The 23,432-nt window shown below is 44.2% G+C and overlaps 1 protein-coding gene across 3 annotated transcripts in view; it reads right to left on the bottom strand.

The window, feature by feature from the left end:
• The window catches only part of DHX35 (DEAH-box helicase 35), a gene marked incomplete at its 5' end in the record, with an annotated part of 63,603 nt that overhangs the window by 24,944 nt on the left and 15,227 nt on the right, over window positions 1-23,432 (bottom strand). For all 3 annotated transcript variants that reach the window (XM_080813714.1, XM_080813715.1, XM_080813716.1), the window contains 8 exons: window positions 2,039-2,249; window positions 4,240-4,398; window positions 5,258-5,354; window positions 6,494-6,606; window positions 12,957-13,016; window positions 15,167-15,236; window positions 16,073-16,134; window positions 18,218-18,322. In XM_080813714.1, the coding sequence (XP_080669840.1) occupies window positions 2,039-2,249; window positions 4,240-4,398; window positions 5,258-5,354; window positions 6,494-6,606; window positions 12,957-13,016; window positions 15,167-15,236; window positions 16,073-16,134; window positions 18,218-18,322 (877 nt within the window). The remainder of the gene's footprint in view (window positions 1-2,038; window positions 2,250-4,239; window positions 4,399-5,257; window positions 5,355-6,493; window positions 6,607-12,956; window positions 13,017-15,166; window positions 15,237-16,072; window positions 16,135-18,217; window positions 18,323-23,432) is intronic.

Here is a 23,432-nt window from a genome sequence, read left to right on the forward strand (position 1 = left end):
GAGATAAGTTGTGGTATATCCATCCATGGAATATTATTCAGCCATAAAAAAGAATGAAGTCCTGGGGCCCCTGGGTGGCTCAGTCGGTTGAGCATCCAACTCTTGATTTCAGCTCAGGTCATGATCTCAGGGTCGTGAGATCGAGCTCCATGTCGGGCTCTGTGCTGGACAGGGAGCCTGCTGGAGATTCTCTCTCTCCTTCTGTCCCTATCCCCGCCCCCCCAAAAAGAATGAAGTACTAATACAACAGAGATAAACCAGGAAAACATTTAGCATTCATTATGCTAAATGAAAGAAGCCAGACACACAAGGTCACAAATTATATGATCCCATTTATATGAAATATCCCAAACGGATAAACCCACGGAGACAGAACAGACTGGTGGTTGCCAGGAGGCAGGCAGGCGTGTGGAGAAACTGCTTAATGGATAAAGAGTGAGGGAAATATTATGAAACTAGACAGGCAGTAATGCACACTGTGGACGTAATTAAATCCCACTGAACAGTTTGATTTAAAATGGTTAACTCTGGGGCGCCTGGGTGGCTCAGTGGGTTAAAGCCTCTGCCTTCGGCTCAGGTCATGGTCCCAGGGTCCTGGGATCGAGCCCCGCATCGGGCTCTCTGCTCAGCGGGGAGCCTGCTTCCCCCTCTCTCTCTGCCTGCCTCTCTACTTGTGATCTCTGTCTGTCAAATAAATAAATAAATAATCTTTAAAAAATTAAAATAAAATGGTTAACTTTATATGATATGAATTCCACCCCAATACATTTGTTTTCAAGTATCCTGAAAGTTATTCTTCTCCTAAATTTCCAGATGCCTTTTAACCTCAGTTCTCTCTTTACTCTCCCATCTTTCCTCCTTAGCGCCTTCAGTGGTGGAAGATGCTTACCACTCTGGCCTCAGGCTCTGCCGTCTCCCTGCCGCTGACACTTCCCTGACCCACTTCCTCCCCACCACGCACCTGTAAAGTCTATGCCCTCTGTCTGGTGCTATCCCTTCCCCTGGATAACCATGGATGGCCAGTTAGATCAGGCACAAATGCTCAGTTGTGAAGCCCTCCCTGCTGGGATAACTCCCTGCTCTCTGCTTCCAAGGCTCACTCTGATATGGCAACTCTATCATACCGTAACATGCCGACCTGTTTGTGGGGCTGCCTCCACCGACCACGCTCACCTAGCCTGAGATGCCCAAACCCCAACACATTCACTACAAGAAAGAAAAGCATCAGGGACTGAACAAGGATGATGGTTACCAGCAGGAAAAGAGAGGCAAAAAACAAAGCCCCCGAATCTGGGAAGTGAGCACAGATGGATGCTGGACAGAGGAGAGGATCAAAAATGATGTGAAAATTAAGTCTGGACAACTGAGGAGAAATCTTGGGGCCATCACCTACCAAAGAGAGGCATTGGGGGGGGGGTGCGGAGAGAGAGAGACACTCTGGACATATCACTGTCGAAGGCAAGGCTGCCTTCAAGCTGCAAGAAAGTTCCTGAAGGGCTGGGATAGTCTTTATCAGAATTTTATCTTGCTCCTTCAAAGCCTAGTACAGTGCGTGGCAAAGAGCAGGAGCTGAACAACTATTTGCTTTCTATTAGTGGTCTCGGGACAAAGCCTGCCATTTTCACACTACAAGATGCTCTCAACCAGAGGCAAAGATGGAACTCACTGCAAGGCCTCAGAGGAATCGGGATTCCTCCCAGAACAAGAAAGCAGCAAATTAAGCTGAGGGAAAGGTAAGAAAGAAAGGACCCAAGACACGTGGCCCAGGCTACATGGAGGGTCTACACCCAGACTTTAGGCTGGAACGGGGATGGCAGTAACTGGGGACTCATGGGCCATCCTCAGCCAAAGGGAGCAGCAGCAAAGCAGTGCTCCATTCAGCCTGAAGAAAGCAGCAGGGGCCAAGAGACAAAGGGCCTGGTGACGGGGTCTGGATTGTATGTGAAGTTCTGCCCAAGGGAGGAAACACCTGTGATCCTCTCCAGTGCTCAGGCTAGCTACAAGAAAGTCAAAAGCCCTGATGGAACGCCATACTAACCTGTATAAAGGCGGTAACACTTTCCAGAGCGGCTGCGGCCACCACGTCCTGCACGTTGGTTGGCTGATGCCTGGGACACCGGGACCACCACCAAGCACTCAATGGCCGTCCTGGGATTGTAGGCTCGGAGTTTCACGAAGCCACAGTCGATCACATACACAATCCCACTGATTGTAATGGACGTTTCAGCCACATTGGTGGCCACTATCACCTAGGTCCGTACAGCAAGAAAAGTAGAAAGAAAAGTTATTTAGTTCTTTTCACTTTTAAGAAACTACTCAAAATCCTAACAGATTAATTAAAGATATTTCCGACAGTGCAGAATCTGTAAGAGGCAGTTTATATAGAATTTCACCCCCTCCTGGGTTGTGGGGGTCATCAAACATGAAATGTCCATAAAGCAATTAGAGCCTGGTGTTGGGTCCATAATAAATACTCAACAAATGTTAGTTTCTGCCTTCTGCACAACTAAAGGAAATCACCACCTTGAACATGTTCATTCATTCACTTACATTTGAACTATTTTCTGAAGTCAGGCTTTGCAGGCACCATTCAAAGTGCTGGGGATGTATGGTGAACAAGGAACCCACGGCCCCCATTCTCCCAGAGTCTGCATTCGAGTGTAAGTGTTTGGGTGGAGAAGTGGTGAAATTAAATAAGCAGAAAACCTCAGAGTGACAAATAGTTGAAATAAAATGCAACAGAGCACTAAAAGAACATAACGTAATATTTAAAACATTCCTTGTGCATTACGTTTCAATAGTGGGCTGCGTTACTTTGGATGGCTAAAAAGAAAATTTTGAGCTGAGTAACAAAAGGCAGGCAATGCCCTAGAGATCCAGGCAGAAGAGACAGCTCACAGAAAGGAGAAACATCCAGGGAGGCCATAATCCCGAGGAAGGACGAGATGAGGCTGGAGGACAGCAAGGGCCAGAGCACGTGCTGTCTCTGGGCCACCGTGAGGTATTTACATTTTATTTCAAGTACACGGAGTGCTGCCCCAGAAGGTTTCGAGAAGCAAGGAACACACGTAGATAGACAGCACTCAGAACTTTTTAAGAGTACTTTAACATCTATCATCTTATAAAAATCTTCCTACCAGGGTGCCTGGGTGGTTCAGTGGATTAAGCAGCTGCCTTCGGCTCAGGTCATGATCTCAGGGTCCTGGGATCGAGCCCCGCATCGGGCTCTCTGCTCAGCAGGGAGCCTGCTTCCCCCTGACTCTCTGCCTACTTGGGATCTCTCTGTCAAATAAATAAATAAAATCTTAAAAAAAAAAATATTCCTACCCTTTTTATATGATAGACATTTAAGATTTTATACCAGAGAACCACTGATTCAAAGGTTCTTATTTATGTTTCGCAGCTGAAAAAACGAGGCTTGAGGCTGAGCAACTCACCCAGGCACAGAGTACCTCAGGCACAGAATCCAGGCCTCCTGACTGGGTGGCCACAGTCTGACGGGGCCGACTCGAGTTGCCCCATCCCGATGGCCATGAGGCTGAGCACCTTCTTCCAAGTGGTCTGAATTGGGAGTGGACCCTCAGACCATTCCTCACCTACTGTCCTCTCTGCCATTTGCTGATAAACAGCTACAACAAGCCAGCTTCAGGCCAGTTCTGTGCCTTCCTCATCCAATGGGAAGGAAAGCCAAGTAAGGCCCAGGGGGTGATGAGCAGGATGCAGATTGGCTGCAGGCTGGTTCCTTCCAACCAGTGTTTTTCACATCCTTTCCCACGCCATTTTCAAGGCTAAATATTTTCAAGCCCCACCCTGAATTAATTGATTTAAATCTGGCTCTACAGGTTAACTGATGCCTGAAACAAATGGTTTAGAAACCACTTGGAGTAACTTATCTATTGTTCCTGACTGATCACAACCACCGAGACGTTTAGGCCAAGCTGGTTTTGTGCCGTGGGGAAACACTGGGCAGGCAGAAAAAAGGCAAAGGGAAAGTCACTTGCTCTGAGAATTACTGTCAGTGACCCCTCTGAGAGGCAGGTTTAGAAATCTCTACAACGTACTATTTATTGTGTGCTTTTAGATCTACCGCACAGAAACACGGACCTTAAGGTCTTAAAGAAACCTCCCAGTTTAGCAAGTTTCACTTCAATTAAAAAAAAAATCTTCCCAGTGCCTAGAAGGGGCACCAGCATGACCACAGCCGGCTGCAAACAGCCCTGACCATCAGGTTAGTCTCACCTTTCGGACGCTGCGGGACACTCTTTCAAACACCTTCATTTGCTCAAAGGAAGGTAGTCCTGCATACATGGGGAGAACCCGGAGGTGTCTCTTCATCCCAGTTCGACCTAGCGCCCGAGCCTGCTCGATCAGCATAGACACGACAGTTTCCACCTCTTCCTAAAAACATCCAACCAGGAACCAAAGAAACCGAGATCAACCTGAAGCATGTCATTTTATCAGACTTGAAAGAAAACGAAAGTCGGGATCAAAGTTTTAATTATGGCCAGGTTCATGATCTCTAGTGTGACCACATTCCGCTTGGGGGTGGTTTTTAATCAAACGCTACTGAACAGCGGTGCCTCGGGGGTGAAAATTTGCAAGTGTCAGATTCATTACTGAAATCTGTACTATCTGCAGTGAATAAAAGAGCTCCTGATAAACAAAACCCAAGCCTATCCTGCTCAGACTTCAGGTACTGCGGCAAACAAAGTATGTCATACATATATATGGACAAGCCGTAACATAAGAAATCGCTAGAAGCTTTCCCTAGAAGAGATTACGGTATCATGGAAAGTGTTGACAGTGGAAAAGATTACGGCTGGAGGGTGGTTCTGAAAAGCGCTCTTGGGCTTGTTCAGTTGTCCTTCCAGAGATGGGCCCACTTACCACCTCCAGGACGGGCGGTTATCACTGGGAAAGAGGCTTGCAGGAGCAAACACATGCACAAAATGTGCCTAACGCAATATGTCATCATGGTAAATAAAACAGCCCAGTGACTACATCATTTACTTTGGACTCAACTAATAAATTTAAAATATATTGAACGCTCTGCAGATACAACAGGTGGGAACTAATGATTCCCTGACAACCTGGTCAATGATGAATGACATCAATCCAAACAATTTTTTACGCAATTAAGTAAACACAAAATACAATAAAACATGAAATGAATGGCTAAGTAAAGGAACAGGCCCCTGTTTAATTTTGGTGCTGTCTTAACGTGTCTGTTCATGAGAGAAAATTCCAGTGGAATTACCTGGCCAGTCAGAAATGCTAGTATGTCTCCATCTCCCTCTGTCTGGTGAATTTTCATCACAGTTTCTACAGTTGATTTGATATAATCTGGAACAGGACTGAAAAGATGTATGAGATAAAATCATCACTAGGACATGCTCATTAATTAGAGATTAATTACCCTAATGATCTGGGAGAAAAGCTTCATGCAAGTTAGTTTGGGCCTGCCTGGTAGATAAACAGTATATGAATAAACAAAACAAACATTCCCTCCCCCCCTTTTTTTTTTAAAGGCAGCATTCAAAAGTAATCCATAATTACATGTATACCATGATTCTTAGCTTTATTTGCAAAGAAATAAAAACTCATGCAAACAAAGGTGCTATCTTCAGCATGCGAAGATGCCTGGTTGATGAAAATCGGTTGTGGCGGTCCCGGTGCTAGATCCCACCCCCTTTCCCCTTTCCCTCCTGACCACGGACAGCATGTCTGAGTCGGCTCTTCAGAGCTAATGGATACACTCTCCAGCAAGAAAAACTCATGAGTCACACCCACAACTCTTCGGATTTATCAAGCACTGTACCAGATTCCTGGTCTTTGTCCAGTGACTAGGTAGAGGAATTAGGATGGTCTCTTCCTCTCTTAGGGGACTCCTCCCAACCATGTCAACCAGGCCTTCTCGCTAAGATGTAGAGAGCTAAGAACCAAATGATTCAAACCATCACCGCTGCCCTCCCAGACAGGCAGTCTTGTAAAGCCCAGTTCTGAAGATTATCAAAAGCCTCCTCATTGTAATCTTGTTACCATTTTGCTCTTTCCAACTGAGCTACTGACCACAGACTCATAGAAATTTGCACATCAGTGTTCAAGATTTTCAACTGCCTTCAGCAGTGATACTGAGCAGGGTTCCGGAACATCCCATCGATGACAGGAGACACAAAACATGCTCTTCTCAGCAGCCTGGGATACTGCCCTCGGGGCTTCTCATTCTGTAACTCAGGCCCAGTTTGCTAATCACCATCATTAAAAACGTAAGATCCTTAAGGGCTGCATACTTTTATGGAGTAAATCTGAACGATCCTATTTCTTTGGCGTAGAGCAGTGCTTATTGGTTTCCAATTGTATTAAGCTGCTGGTTGGAACTTGAAAAAATGAAAACCTAAATAAAATAGGCGAAAATTCCCTGACTATTCAGGTGAAAAAACACACACACACACACCCCCACACACCACACACACAAATCCAAGTATCATCAAACCTTTGTAGATAAAAGATATCCACTGGGAATGTTCGCCCTTCTACCGTAAGGATCACACAAGTATCCCTCGTTGGGTCATTCGTTTCATTCTGATTAAAGAAATCCCGAAATTTCTATTAAAAAAAAAGAAAAATAATACTTCATTTCTCTCTCAAAAAAAAAAAAAATAAGGTTCATGGTAACTCATTGAAAGAAAGAAAATAATGTAAAACTGGCAGAACAGGGGGTGGGTAGCAGAGTCTCGATATATATAACACAGATTAGCAGTTGCAAAAGAGCTATTAAAAATCCTGTTTTTATTATTACCATTTTGAGGAATCACATTTCAATGCCAGACTCTTCACTAAGGTTTAATAAAAAAATAATGAAGGTTAGATTTTAAAACCATATTATTACTAATGCATCTGGGTCAACATGTAGCTGTGGTATTACTTATTTTTATCTCCTGTATTTTAATAGCAAATTGGGTCCAAAAGGTGTGATTCAAATTAAATACAGATTAAATCAGGTTGGTGTGTGATTCTAATCTGAAAAGCACAAATCTGATCATACAAGGTTATCAATTTATTTAAAAAGCTCTTATCTCTGGGAACACTTACGTATGGTCCTAGTGTCACAGTTATATATTTACTATAAGCTCCCCAGGCTGTAGGTAGGGACAGTGTCTTCCCCAACTTCCCATGCCCTGTGGGAGTTAGCACAACATCTCGTACAGGGTAGGCCATGCATTACACACTTCTCCGGCACTCCCCTAGTACCCTGAGCAGAGAAGGAGCTCCTGGCGTCTCCTCCAGGGAAGGTGGCTACGTCCTCTTCAGTGGCACTTGGCCACCAAACTGGCAGTCTACAGGGAGGCCTGGCACAAGAGCTCTGGCCAAAGACAGGGCAGGGAGAGTCCACTAAAAAGACTGCCTCTCAGGGAATGGACCCCAGATACACAGAGGGGCTGGCAGGGGAGTGAGCACCGGGGGGAAGCTGCTGTGTCAGTGGCGGAGGGACATGGAAATCCTGCCGGGTGGAATACATCTTCTGAGTCCCACCAGTGATACTCCAGTCCCCTACAGGCCTGGCTGGGCATCGCTTCCTACTATCCTGGGAGGTCTGGCTATGTGACCACAGTCCTGCCTCCTTTACTTCCCCGTGTAGCTTCACAAACATGCTGGTGCCCGCTCCTGGACACCGGAAGCCTGGGCTGCACTGAGGGCTGCATCGAGTACACTAAACGGACTTCTGTAAGAGTCGACTGGACTGACCTACAGAACAATGGGATGCGATACACTGACCTCAAAGTTGTAAGGAGTAAGCACAGATGCAAAAGTGCCTCATGCCAACAAAAGAACCATGCTGTGCTCTGAGGAAGCCCCGGCACCACTCTTTACTTCCCCTTTGGCTCAGTTTGGTTCAAGTGACCTCAGCCCTCCTGTGTCCCATGGTGTGCACAGCACAGGCACGCTACAAGTGATGCAAACAAGTGAGAAGAGACAGTTTTCCCCGCACCCCAAAAGAGTGAATAATCCAGGGGGGACGGGCACACCAAGAACCAATCCCAACACAAACCAAGGCAGAATGACCACATGACCAGAAAAAAGCCACAAGTTACTCAGAAAGAAAAGGTCAGCACTGAATGGCTTTCAGGAAGGCTCTATGGAGGCAGCAGTGCCCCCTGGTGAAGCCTGAATGGATGAGGACAACTATTCCTGCCTGGAAGGAGACGGGACAACCAGTCCCAGGTTGAGAGCAGAGTGTAGACTAAGACATAAAGGGACCACCGACAAAGGAGAGAGCCCAAGGTCTAGGGCAGGCCCCCGTCTTCCGAGTTAGTCCTCTCTTCTACAAAAGGACACACTGCCATCTACCCTGGGTGCGAGTGCAGTCAGCACCAGTCTGACTTAGAATGTGTACCTAGTAAGTGATCGTATTATCACTCTGAAGGGGCCCAAATGTCACGCTTCACAGGCACTTCATTTGATGGGCAAGACAAGGGCAATGAACACAGGCATGACATCATCAGACCTGTGTTGTGGATGCCTGGCTCAGGTGGCCATTTTGGAGGAGGGCCAGGGCAATAGGAGATTGGAGGGAAGCTAATTCAGGAAGGTACTGGACTAGCTCAGAGGAGAGAATGAAGGCAAACACTGGGCAGGGGCCGGGTGAAAGCAAAGCGTGCCAGAGGTATGAGCCACCGGGCCTGGCAGTCGGAGACTGAGAGCGCCTGCAAGTGCATGCTGGGGAGGAGTGGATTACTTCTCAGCCAGGGAGAATACTTCCTAAAGCAAAGGAAGTCTCGAGCCCGAATGACCACGATGAGAGAGGGACTGCGAGAGAAAAGCCAACAGTCACAGGGCAAGTTACAAGTCTGTGAATTTAGGAGGCTGGTGACAAGCCAGCTGCTAACAACTCCAGCTGGAGCACAGGAACACAGTCAGGATGGCCACAAGCACAAAGCATCGACTGAACTGGGGCCCATGGTGGGCAGCCTTAAGAAGGAAGAGGAGCCAGCAAAGGAGTCTGAAGAGGAAGCCTTGGGGAAGCAGGAGAGAGGGGAGAACTGCGGTATCCTAAAGTGGCAGATAGAGAAGAAAGATTTTAAGAACAACTTGTTGAACGGAGCTGAATGTTACCAAGTAGGCAGGCAGAACAGGTAGGATGGCTACGCCTCATTTCTGAAGATGTGGTGCTGAACAGAACGATCGGAAGTTACTCTTTCAGGAAATAAAATTCAGCATTTACTGAGAAAGCATGAGATCTGTATCCTGAAGATATTTATCTTTTATCTTTACCTAGAAATATAAAACACGCACATACAGAAAATTACAGGCTAACGAGCAAATAAATCTAGTATCAACAGCAGACGCCTGATGAGACAGTGAAGGAAAGGCAAGAGTGAGGTGAACACGAGTTCATTTCACCGGGAAAAGGAGAGTGAGTCAGGTTTTAAACAGGTGGAATCACACCGACAGACACACGGCAAGGAACGTAAAATGACAAAAAGCAAGAGGACAGTCTATGAAGCAGAATGTAAATGATGTGGACATTTGCCATCTTCCTTCCCTGGTAGCTGCTCAAACCTGACCCACAGAAGTGGGCTCCCAGCAGCCATGTCTACATAACACACCCACCCTGGGCCAACAGCCCTTGATCCACACAGATTGGTCCAGAGCAGGTACCTGACCCCAGCTGATCCCCAGTTCCTTCTCTAGGAATCTGAAAAGAGAAATTAGTCTCTCTCCAGTTGTCAGCAACCCTATTTCTGCCATGTGGATGGAAGCAAATAAAAGAAAAACAACAGCCTGTGATGCAACGGCCAAGTAATACTTCATAGTTAGGGGCACCTGGGTGTCTGCTATCGGCTCAGGTCATGATACCAGGATCCTGGGATCGAGCCCTGCATCAGGCTTCTTGCTCAGCAGGGAGCCTGCTTCTCCCTCTCCCTCTGCCTGATGCTCCCCCTGCTTGCGTGCACTCTCTGTCAAATAGATAAATAAAATCTTGAAAAAAAATGAATACTTCATAATTATACCTGGTCATGTTCTATAACTGCTCATGTAGTTAGGCTTACATTAACGAAGCAGCTAACTCAATCGAGGCAACGATGTGATCAGCCCCCATCATACTCCACCTCTGCCTCCCAGCCACTGTCACTGGTGTCTTCACCGCCAGCCTGGGTCACCCTGGGCCCCGAGCAAAAGCAGAGTAGAGGGCATCTATCCCTGCAAGCAGCAGGGCTTGGAATTAGTCTGTCACCCACAGACCTGGCAGCTGGGGCACCAGAGAGGGGGTTTGGCACACTCGGGCCTCCAGGTCCAATGTTGCCCAAAACCATACCCTGCCATCTCCACTCTCCCCTCATGCCCCACTTAGCCCCCTGCTTTCTCTCCTTATCCTCTTACTCTCACATGAGGACTCCCATGCCTGCAGGCCCTCAGTCACACAGGAAGGACTCTACCCGCCAGGTCCCACCTCATACATGCACGCTGGGCAAGGATGGGTGAAGGAGTAAAGGCCCCAGCCACCAAAGGCCCAGCTGATGGCTGCTGAAGGCCCAGCATGCCCTGCGTCAGAGCACCCCCAGGCCATGCCAAGTTTCCCACACTCCACTTTCCCACTTGAAAAAACTAATCCAGAAGGTCTATCTAGACCAACTGTTGCAGGCATAATGGAAAGAAACTCTTTTTTTAAGTCTCTGTGCCACAACAAAAGACAAAGGATATTGGAAGCAACAGATGTTAACAATTCTAAGAATCGGACATGGTAATTTTCAGACACAGTAAAAACTGTTGCAGGGGGTGACAAAGGTAAAAAGTAAAACTCAGGAAGGCATTCTGGGCCACATGGGCATGGAGGAGATGGCGGGACCTAAGACTGGATGTGGCCCTCAAACCGGCGTTCCAGTGGGTGCCATGGCTTGGGGGGGGGGGCGCAAAGTAATTCAAGAGGACAACAAAGAGCTTTGACCCAAAGGTCATCATGCACAGACTGAAGATAACACGCTCCTACAGCCTGTGAGAAGGTCCGAGAAACCAGCCAAGCTACACACGCAGACACCTCTCTCAGCCACGCTGAGTTTTTTTTTCTCTTCAACTTGCTCTGCATCCCTGAAGCCACATGGAGACCAGGAGCCAGAAGCCAAGGCCCTTTTCAGATCTCAGCTGGATGACAGAACTGGCCCGCTGACTGGTATCTCCACAACTACTCTTGCCTCTTCTACACAGCACCCAGAGTGATCTTTCTAGAACTCAAATATGATCAAGTCACTGCCACACCTCACACCATCCCAGGGCTCCCAACCAGGTGTAGGGCAGATCCTTCCTCCTTTGCTTGGCCTGTAAGGCCCTCCATCACCTGCTGCCTACCAGCATCTCCATTTTAATTCCCCACTGCTTCCCATTCTTTCAAAAATCACTGAACCTAGGGCATCTACTCTGTGCCAGACACTGTTTTAGGTGAAAGTGTAAAATAATGAGTAAGACATTCAAAGTCCCCATCTTCATGGAGCTTATATTTCACTAACAGAAGACACACAATAAACAAACACTTGGCAGGGTGCCTGGGTGACTCAGTGGATTAAAGCCTCTGCCTTCGGCTCAGGTCATGGTCCCAGGGCCCTGGGATCGAGCTCCGCATCGGGCTCTCTGCTCAGTGGGAAGCCTGCTTCCTCCTCTCGCTTTCTGCCTGCCTTTCTGCCTACTTGTGATCTCTGTCTGTCAAATAAATAAATAAAATCTTTAAAAAAAAAAAAAAACACTTGGCTATGCACGTAACGCTAGGTAGAAACTAGTGTTAAACAGAAAAACTAACAGAGTAAGACAACGGAGAGCAGCAGGGTGCTGTTTCCATCAGGGTGGTCAGGAAAGGCCTCTCTGAGAGGATAATATGTGGTCAAGACTGAACCGAAATGAGCAAAGAGCCGTGAGAATATGTGGGTTAAGAATGGTCTAGAAAGAGGGTCTCCCCGGAGTAGAAGCGTACCTGGGTTTTTCTGAGGAACAGCAAAGTGAGGCCGGAGTGTAAGGAGAATGGGAGAGAATGGACAGAAATGAAGTCAGAGAGGTGACAAGAGAGGTGACTGGGGGGCAGAGACTGCTCCCCACAAGGCCCTACAGGCAAAGTAAGACCCCCACGTCCACTTGCCTCCCAGCCCCTCGGACACATGGTCTCACGCCCCTGGGGTTCTGTGCATGTTTAGGGCACCCTTCCCCACACCTGCCCATCCGGCAGACTTTTATGCATCTTTTGAAACCAAATTAGATGCCTCACCTCTGTGAAAGCTTCTGGATGTTCTCCAGCCAGCTAGCCTTAAGCAGCCCCTCTCTGGCTGTCTCAGCTCCTTGACATACTGATCTATTTTTTGTGTCTGCTTCCCAAGAAGTCAAGGAGGGTTACGAGGCACCTGTAGCCAGCACCACGCCGAGCATGTGTATATATATTTATATATTTATATTTACATTTATGTATTTCCATATATATATTTCTATATAATAAATGGTCAATATTATTTGAGTTGAGCTGTTGTTTTGAATTAAAATATTAAAGGTAAGAGAGAAAAATAGTATAAACTGAGCCATAAAAATTACAAGATAAATTATTAAATGCACAGGGAAAACTTCAATTGACACAAAACATCTAAACCTAAATGCTACAATCATAAATAAATTTCAGAAATATAACCTCATAACTGAAAAAAGTAATAAAAGGAAACTGCCTATGTGGGGAGAAACAGAGTATGTAGAGAAACAAGACAAGTATGTAATTATGAACTCGGTTAATTACTGGCTAATTTCCACCCACAAGCTAAAAAGGAGTATCCTCCAATCACCTGGAATCTAGGACATTAGATGGCCCCATAAGGAAGGTAGGCCATTCTGTCAAAGATAGGCTCTCGCTAAAGGTAACTTCCCAAGGACATGTCCAACAATCCCCGTGCTTACAGGGGACAGCAAGGTGAGGAGGGAAATGTTCGTACCTCTGCATCCAGAGTGGCTGAAGCTACAATTAATCGAAGATCCCCTCGCTTTCTCTGAATCTAAAAAAGAAGGCATTAGGAAACAATGAAACAGCATGATAAGTAGAGATGACATGTTCTGGTACCTGCAATTTACTTCAGCATAAATCAGTGTGTATTTCTGGGGAGTCAAGCCTATAGATGAAATAAGACTGACCACAAGTTGGTAACTATTAAAGTCATAGGTAAAAAGGTGGTTCGTTATACTATTCTTCCTAATTGTTTAAACAGTAAAACTTTCCAAAATAAAAAGATAAAAAAATGTTTATTGAAAGTTTAAAGGAGCTTTAGAAACTGAATTTGAATTTACCAAAGGTAAAACCACTTCTTCCCAACACCTGGATCTCTGGATAGTCAGAATCTATGTATCCCCAGTTGAAGTACATTAAAAGCGAACAAACAATGAATGATAACACTGAGACGGAAATACGGACAAAAGATCTTAACAGCTATTCAAAGAAAGAAATGATTGACAGGCAGAGAAGAAATGATCATATAAAGGATAGGAAAAATATATAACAACATGATACTACTTTTTCATCTACTGCACTGCCAAAGACTTATTTAAGGCTAATACTCGGGGCTGGCAAAGATTTAGCGAAATAAGCCTCTTATTATACTGCTCCCCAGAGAATAATAAGCAGGTGGGATAATCCCTAATCAGTATCAAAAGTATAAATCTTTGGCCAAAGAATAACATCATGAAAACAAAAAGAATGGCAACTAACACGCATTAAGTGATGGGCTATTCCTGGGTCTATGCACACAGCCATGCAGTATATACACTGCACAGAGATGCCTGGCTGAGGAGGTTAGGGGGATCTGAAGTCCAGAACATCCTCCCTTCCCCAAGCTGTGGACAGCCTCTGAGTGTGGGCATCTTGCTCTAATCTGTACATAGGTGGGACTTCAGTCTATTTGTGACCCTGTGCCAGGCACCATCCAAAGAACTTCACACGATCTTATTTAAGTCTCACAATAAATGATGACCTAGAGCAGCTCTGACAGAGAGGTCCTGTCCGATGCACTAGCCACCAGCCATGTGTGGTGACAGAGCTCCTGAAATTTGGCCAATGTGATAGAGGAACTGTACTTTTAATTTTATTCTATTTTAATTCACTGACTGCTGCAGGTGGCTAGCGGCTGCCATAGAGGGAAATGTACTAGCAAAGAGGTAGAAACTTCAATGATCCCCGTTTCAGAGATGAGTAAACTCAGCAGTCAGAATCTGAACCCAGGCAGTCTGACCCAGAGCCTATGCTTTTAATCACCTCGGTCTACCCTCTCTTTCTAGAGTCCTGTGACTGGGAATATGTCCAAAGAAGACAATTAGAAAATAGAGGAAGGGAGGAGAGGTAAGACTAAAATAAGACTGGCCATGAGTTGTAACAGCTGAACCCAGATAATGGGCATAGAGGGGTCATTAGACCCTTCTCTAATTCTGTAGTATGAATAAAAACTTAAAAAAAAAAAAAAAGCAACAGATTTCATTATAAAGGTGTTGCTCGGTGCAATATTATTTAAAATACTTCAGGGGTGCCTGAATGGCACAGTTGTTAAGCATCTGCCTTTGGCTCAGGTCAGGATTTCAGGGTCTTGGGATCAAGCCCCACACCAGGTTCCCTGCTCAGCAGAGAGCATGCTTCTTCTTCTCCCTCTGCTGCTCCCCCTGTTTGTGCTCTCTCTGTGTCTGTCTCTCTCCATCAAATAAATAAATAAAATCTTTAAAAATAAATAAAAAAAATAAAATACTTCAAATCTGGAAGCCATATAAATGCCTAAGAATAAGGGAAGAGTCAAATACTTTATGGTAGAGACATATGATTGTACAGACATTATTAAATACAGTGTCTTCAAGGAATATTTAATGACACAGAAAAATGATTTTGATGTAATATTAAGAGAAACACGCAAGATACAAATTAGTGCATACAGTCCAATCCCTCTTATGCCAAAACAGATGCACATCACACACACAGACACACACAAAAAAAGAAGAAACATAGCAACATTCCACCAGTGATTTTCTCTGGATGGGTACAATTACAGATCATTTTAATTTTTTTCCTTCATATTTGATTGGATTTTCCAAACTTCTACAATGACTTTCCTAATCAAGCAATAAAACAAAACAAAAACACAGAAACAAAAGTCTGGCGTCAAAGTCACACCTTTTTCAGCAAGCCAATGGCAATGTCTGTGTACAAGGTCCTCTCGTGGGCTTCATCCAGCATGATGGCACTAAGAAGCAAAGGGAAGGCCCTGGTAAGCATCAATCAAACCACCCACATAATCCCACCCAGATCATCAAAGGGACGTTTGTGTGTCCAGTCCCCGTGCAATCACCTTCTATCAAAAGTTGAGCTAAGTAACTCCCCCTCGAAAAGGAGGGAACTATTAAGCTAATAAAAACGGTGACACCAACATATCTTGGTGAAGGAAACAGTATATGTATTGCTATCTTTAAAGAGCTTTATAACCCATAGTGGATTCTAATAGGACCTAATATCTGATTTCAAATTACAATATAACACATAACTCCACAGAGCACACAAAAATCGGAGCAAGGCCCCACCACGCGAAGACTCAAGCTGCAGAGAACAGCAGAAAGACACGTGATCACAGCTGTGTCCTGTGTGTGTGCCCAGGACTCAAATTTAATGCCGTTCCCCAAAATACCATAGAGCCTATGTAGCACAAAGTTAATGCCATGAGTAACGGACAAAGACACACAAAGAGGGAGACAGTGTAACTAACTATCTGGACTCTGCATATCACGTGACACAAAACACTGCCCAGTTCTGTGCTGTGATCTGCAGTCACTATCAGTTCTGGGTCATAACAGGGCCAAGAGCAGTAGGACAAGTCGACAGATTATTCAAAAATGACAGGGATTTTAATGTGCCCATTTTTTACTGTTAGTAACTTCTGAGAAAGCACCAAAGGTCACAACAGCCCAGGTAAAGAAAAAAGCTTTGGGGCAGGCTGAAGGCAGTCATTAAGTCCCAGCTATTAACACAACTACTTGGGTGCTTTTTAAAACTTCGGGGAAGTTATCATAGGGAAAGCACATTTACCTATATTTTGTTAACAATGGATCAACCATCATTTCCCTGACCAACATTCCATCAGTCAGGAACTAAAAAACAAAAACACAAAGTTTTAGAAATAATTCATTTACATTGTACATTAATGATTTTTTCAAAAAGTTCAAGTGTAAAAAAAGAAAAAAAGTTCAAGTGTAACCAAATGCATACAATGTCTTCACCAGTGTGTGTACAAAACAATTCCCACAAAGGACCATGAGGAAATGCCCCAACGCTTTAGCAATCAAGCAATGGAACTGGACACAAACAAGACTTTAATCATAGGGTCTTCAGCCGGGGCCTGCAAATCTTCCAGCAGAATTCAACCTGGCATTTACTATCTGAACATTGGCCCAGCCCCATTTCCTCTGGGCCTGCGCTGCTGGTACTGTGGACGAACAGGCAGTGAAGACATACCTTGTCTGCACAAAGGAAGGCCACAAGTCTCAGATCATTGTTCTTAAAATGTCCCAAAGACAGCAGACCTGCGGCTCTTAAGGTTACTAAACCTCAGCTTCGACTGCTTTTACCTTAGAGAGGCTGGATAGGGCTGTGGTTAAAAACAGAGGCTGCGGTGTCAGTGGGCTGGGAGCCCTGATCCTCATTCTGCCTTGACTAGCTGTGTGAAGCCTGGGCAAGTTACCTACTTTCTCTGAGCCTAAGTCCTCATTTGTAAAATGGAAATAATAATAAAGTATTTGCCTCAGAGGGTTACTGCGGGACTTCAGAGAGACAGTACAGGGGAAGCGTTCAGCACAGGACCTGGCACACAGGGTTCCAGAGTATCGGGAGGTACCTGGGTGGCACAGTCCGCTAAGCGGCCAACTCTTGATTTCTGCTCAGGTCATAATCTCAGGGTCATGGGATCAAGCCCCATGTCAGGCCTCATGCTGGGCACGAAGTCTGCCTAAGAGTCTCTCTCTCCCTCTCCTGTCATCCTCTCCCTCTCTTTCTCTAAAATAAATCTTTTAAAAAAAAGAGTATTAGCTATTAGTATTTACGGTTAATGAATATTTATAAAATGCTTCAGAAATATGCAGTAGTTATTACTGCCATCCAAAATAACTCAGGACTTGAACAAGGGTAACCATCTGCCCCATACACTGTAGCTTAAGTGTTTTTATAGGATATGTTTCCTTCAGTTTTCTTGGGCCCGGTACCAGTTGCCACACATACAGCAGTGGGAAGGAGGACATGCCACTGATGACAGGCACCAGTTACGAGCAGAGCACCTAAAATGATGACCAAATGGAATACAAACACTTCTCGTGAAAGAGTCAAAAATGACCATTTGGTTCTGTAACCCACTCAAAATTACCTACTTCAAATATATTTGGTGGTACAGAAGAATATTCTCATTGCCCAGCAAAATGAACCTCAAAGGTAACAAAGTACAAAAATTTAGAAAATAAGATCTCTATTTTTACAAATCACTACCTTGTCTGGTTCATCTGATTACTTTCAAATTTCCTCTGTGGAAATTGAGAGGAAACTGAGATTCTCATCAAGCAATTTCCATCGCACTGTTCTGCAGAGTCCTGATGAGCAGGACTGCAGCCCCGCGCCACAGGGCAGACGCTCGGCGACAAACACCGATAACTACGGACGCAAATTAGTTCAACAGTAACAACTAGGTCAAAGAATGTGCAAGTAAAATCCATGATCACGTGAACATGAAAAAGTTCTAACCTGTGAAAATAATATTTGTCAATTCTACACTTTATCAATTTATACTACCCTGTCCCTGTTTTTCAGTCTTTTAGAGGCAGGTTTCTACATTTTGACAGCTATGCGGATTGACATACAAGAAAGGACAGCCTCGAGTCCTGATTCTGTCACCAATGGGCACATACGTCAGGCAAGTCATTCAACCTCCTGGGCCCTCAAGCTCTTCATCTGTAGAACCAAGGACTCAACCTTCTTTTTGAGGTTCCCTTCTGGCCACGGTTCAGGGACTCTCTGAGAGAGCTCCACACCTCCCCACAGACTAAACTCCCTCAAGACAAGGTGATTTCATACACTTTCTGCCCTCGTATCACAGGGTCCCAGTCAGCAGTGATGCTGCATGTTTTTAATTCCGCCCCCAGAGAATCTTCTTCCCGGTTTGAAGCAGGAAAAGCAGTGTGAGCACATCACCTTGATTCTCGTGGCCAGCGGGTCGGTGCAGTCATCAAAGCGGATGCAGTAGCCCACCTCGTGGCCCAGCACCGCACCCCTTTCCTCAGCTACTCTCCCTGCAACCTTTGGGAAGAAAGATCATGCTAAAAATAGAGACACAGAAATTACTGCACAGAGCACATACTATGGAAAATCTAGTATTTTTTTAAAAAATAAGTATGTGAACACAGTGGAGAATGAGAAGAAAAGGGGGAGGTCATTAGAGAAGAAGCATGATTTATTTACTCTGTGTCACTCCTTCTACAACCAACATGGGGCAACTTATAATTAAGTATCATATAACAATAAGCAACATGAATGGAAATCAAACAAAGATGTTACAGATCAGGACCAAAGAAACGGCAGATAAAAGCTAAGGAGAAAATTTTAAAACACAGATATGCCAAAATTATTTCAGGTGAGCCACAAATTCAGCACAACATTTCCTGGCAGCCGAAGCAAAAAGTGGAAGAAAGGACAAAACTCACCACAGTAAAGCTTTTTTAACACACCAGCTGGGGAAAAATTCTCACATCTTTGTGCCTCGAAATAAAGCAACTTCCAATGGACCATGAAGGCGGAGAATAGGGCCAAGGTCATCTTCTATTTGGAGGCAAAATAATGTTTAACCTGAGCCAGATAACCTAAAACAATCGCAACAGTGCCCCAGCTACCGAAAGCACTGAAAGGGGAAATAAAGAAAATGAAGCAATGAAAAGGGGCAGAAAAGAGGATGAGAAGGTAAATAAAGGATCCAAGTTAACATAATGAAGTAAAAGCAGAAAACAAAATACATAATAATATATTACAAAGACCACAAACTACAGATATATACATGACAAAAGATGAACAGAGGAAAGTGAAAATAAAACCCAAAAGCATGATCTACTACTACCCCTAGAAGGCTATTCAAAAGTTATCAACTTAGTAACACAAAATATTTGAACAATGAATAAATCAAAGTGGAAGAGCAATAAAAAGAAACTAAAGAGTTGAATATTCATGATATAAACTTAATTCCCCCCTTCCACAGGTGAGGCCACCTCTCCATGGACTCTGAGTCCTGAGTCTGAAACGTGGGCTGGCACAGGAGGTGTCCTGAGGCACTTTCCACTCCCGCCTTGGTGTGACAGCCCCAGGGTCAGGAGCCCAAGGCTTTCCTGCACTCAGCTTTCTAGGCATCATGTGGCCATCGGTGTTTAAGAAACTGAAGAACAGATGAGGATTGGAAGGGGCTCGACCTCATGACTCGGAATTACAGATCTAGTAGGCCAAAAGAATCCATCATTCCGTAGCTGGTCCACGCCACGCAGTCTCTGAAACCACCTTATGAAATCAGAAATCCATCCTACATTATTACTCTACCTCTGCAGGTTCTACTTCCTGCCAACCAGGATTTCACGGCAAAAAATTTGTTATTATTTCAATTCCAACTCCACAGATTATACTATAAATCTCAGAAAACGGTACAGATAGAAAATGTGCTCATGGGAAAACAAGCTTGTAACAATGAGCATAAATGGACCAACCCTCGCTATAAAAATATGATCATTTTATGGGTCTTGAAGGTAAAAGCCAAACATATTTATTCTTACAATTTCACTGTATACATTTGCTATAAAATATATTTTATTTTAAAACTCTTTTATTCTTTCATGTATGATCGCACCACTGGACATTTGAAAGGTCATATTCTATCGGCTTTCTAACATATTTTTACCTCTACTATTTAAGTTTTACTCCCATAACTTCTTCAGTTGGACTGGATAAATACTATCTATTTGAAAGAGGCAAATAAACACAGAGAAAGGGAGGTCAAGAGAAAAAGAGAAGCCACTCACTGAGCACTTCTGCCTGCAGGTTCTAAGTTTTCACAAACTGTATCTCACTAAATATGCATGCAGCCTATGAGGCGGGCAAGAGACCCTCGTTGGTACAAAGAAAGAAACTGAAATAAGAAAGGTTGAGAGCTTGTCCTGAGTCACAGGTCAAGGCACGGCCTGGTCTGGAAGACAAACCCCGACTCTCTGAGCCCAGTGAACATGCTCGCTAGTAGGTGTCTCTCATGGAGATCAAGCAATGGCTCACGCCATCTGTTCTTGGGCTCTAAGACTGTTTTCAGAGTTTAGGCTGCACACAAAGTACTCTCTGAGATATAGCATTTCAAACTTGACAGCTCTATTAATACTCCACCGTTAATGTATACACTCTTTGCTCTTTCCAGAGAAGGCACGGCGTTTCATGGAAATTATCCACAGTAACATTTGGAGCTAAATGCAAAGTGATTAAGAGCTAAGATTCCCAACTACAAAGAGAAAAAACTGTTCTAATTCCTAAGCAACTGAGTCATCTTTCCGTGATATAAAAGGTTAAGTCTAAACACTATAGTGTAGTTTCCCAACTGTTATCTCTATATTTACTTACACACACGAGACTCAGAAAATGCCTATCAATAATTTCTACCTTGAAGACAATTAGAAAGTGAACTCTGGGGGAAAGGATTACATAATAACGAAAACTCAGTACTGAGCAAAAGTAACTGCAGGCAAAGAATTAACTTCTCATCCGGGTAAGGATGACAAAATAAAGGCATCCCCCATCTCCTCTGAGAGCTCATTTAAAGCAAGAAATAAAAAATATCAGCAACCAAACCCTACATCTTCGATGAAAGAAGGAAACAGCCAGACACAAGCCCACACAAACTAGGAAGCACGGCTGCCAAATACTGTGAGGTCTGACTCCAGAAGTGAGGCTCCAGCCTGCTCCCAAGCCCAGCATATTACTGGCTCTCTCTTAATGTAGGTGTCACCACCCTAAGAGGCAGGGCGGACAACACTCACTTTAGGAAGACAAGAAGCAGCAGTGTGTTCAGGCCCAGAAGACACGGGAAATGTTTCCACAGAGACCCATTCTGATAGCAAACAATCACCAGGGAGTGAGATTTAACAGAGAGGCAGGCAGGCAGGCAGCAAGTAATCAAGCCCTAAATCAGAGAGCCCACAGAATTTTATCATAAGCCATTACAGACCTCTGCAATCACTACAGAGAGCACCTCCAGATCCTCATCCTGCCCTGGCAAAAGAGGCGAAGAGATTCGGTGGGAGGCCGTGCACTAACCAGACCAGCACAACCTCACGACTCTGCAGCCATCTGCAGTCCAACTCAAAGATGAGTTATTATCATCAAAATCCTAACGTCAGCCCACTGCAGTAAAGCCGACCAAGAAGGAAAGAAAGACAGGAACAGAAGTAAACTGCAGTTTAAAAAGAAACTTTAAAAGTATTTTCCAAAGAAAGAAGTAGAAATCAGCTAAAGGAATCCAGTTTCGAAGAAATCATAAGCTTGAGCTAAAAACAGCTTAAGGCAGAAAGACAAAGTCAAAGGAGGGTCAAGGAGAAACAAGGTCTGAAATGCACAGGTCAGAAGCCAGTCTGCAGAGGTCCCCCAAATCTGCCAGCTCGGGCATGACGGGCACCTGAGAGACTTTTCTCAAATTTGAGAATAATCCCCAAATTTATATAATGCTACAAAGAACTGTTAGAAAGTTGAAGAAACTTTTCCACTGTGGCAATAATAAAAAGCAAATCTGAATCAACTATGCCAGGGAAACACTAAAATACTGCTCTACTCCGTCCATAAGAAAAGAACAGAAAATCATTCTCATGTGAAGACATGACCCAGGGGAATGTAGCCAACAACTGCAGGAAAAAAAAGATTTACAGAAACGTGCCAGGCAGGGGGTAACTGGGAGACTCAATAGGTTAAACAGCTGACTCTTGGTTTAGACTCAGGTCATTTCGGGGCCATGAGATCAAGGCCCACACTGGGCTCTGCACTGAGCATCGCGCCTGTTTAAGATTCTCTCTATGTACCCCCGTGCACGCATTCTCTCTTTTAAAAAAAAAAAAAGGCAATGTGTCAGCAGTTAATAAAAATGTTCCATTATTTTTCTGGATTTTTTTTAATGTTTGTAATATTATCAGCTTTTTTAATCTGTAACGTATTGCAATTATCTCCTTCCATTCTAGATACTCACTTCTCTTTTAAAGAAAAAAAAAAATTCAAAGAAGTGATTATGAGACCCAGGAAGAGAGATAAAGGAACCAAAACAGAATACATCTGACTAAAAACAATCATGGATATTGTGGACAGGTTTGGAGACATCTTACAAAAGAAACTGGAAAAGAGCAGATGATTCCAGAGACGGTGATAAACACTCAAAACAGACAAAGGAGATCTAATACACACTTAATTGATGCCCTTAGAAAAAAGAATATATATGCCAAGACAGAACAGAAGAAAACCTGAGATTTGAACCTGAAGACTCAAAGTTCTTCGGTATTAAGAAAAAATGAGACCAAACAATCAACATCGATATATGTCCTGGCACAAAAACAAGCTTACAAGCATCCAAGCAGGAAAAAGTGAGCCAGAAAGGAAGGAGGGGAAAAGCCCGCTGAAACTCAGCCTTCTGCACAGCGATCCTCTTGTCAAAAGGCAGTGAGTGACGTCTGCACAGTTCCCAGGGAAAGACTGGGCGAAGCAAGAGTTTCATAACAAAGACCACAACCAAACATTCTCAGGCATGTACAACTCAGCCAATCAAGAAATAAGGCAAAATGAGCCATTCAAGGTCAGCAAAACCATGGCAAAGAATTAGTGATGAACAATGGCTCTCTTTAAACTAGAAATAAAGCTAGTCAGCTGTGGGAGTTATGATTACAGAAAAGAACATGTATTTATACCCTTGAAATGAAAGTCATAGCGCTGCATCTATAACAAAGAGGGGAGAAAATACAGAAAGAATAAGTGGGCCTCTGCTCTTTTGTAACAGAAAACTACCTGGAATGGTTTCAAAAAGAAGTAACGGTAAAGCTTTCTGTAATCTCATTTCTTGGTTTTCAAACTTCCACACGTTCTCATGTGGTGAACAAATATTACTCCAAAGTTCAGTAACTACACCTATTTCACTTCGGTTTCCCCTTTTGTGAAATTCAACAAAAGCAAAGGTAGAGCTGGCATCCCATTTTTGGAGAATTACTTCTATCCATCCAACGCTACCACTCATCTTCGTGTGAACGGAAGCACAAAGCTCAGAATGATGTCCACAGATGTTCACAAGGTTTTCACTGGGTGGTGACATTCTTATTTATTTTAATTATTTTTTGTTTTGACTTCCCGTGTACTTTATTAC

This window comes from Martes martes (genome assembly GCF_963455335.1).
Source record: "Martes martes genome assembly, chromosome: 9".
In the NCBI taxonomy this organism is placed as follows: Eukaryota; Metazoa; Chordata; class Mammalia; order Carnivora; family Mustelidae; genus Martes; species Martes martes.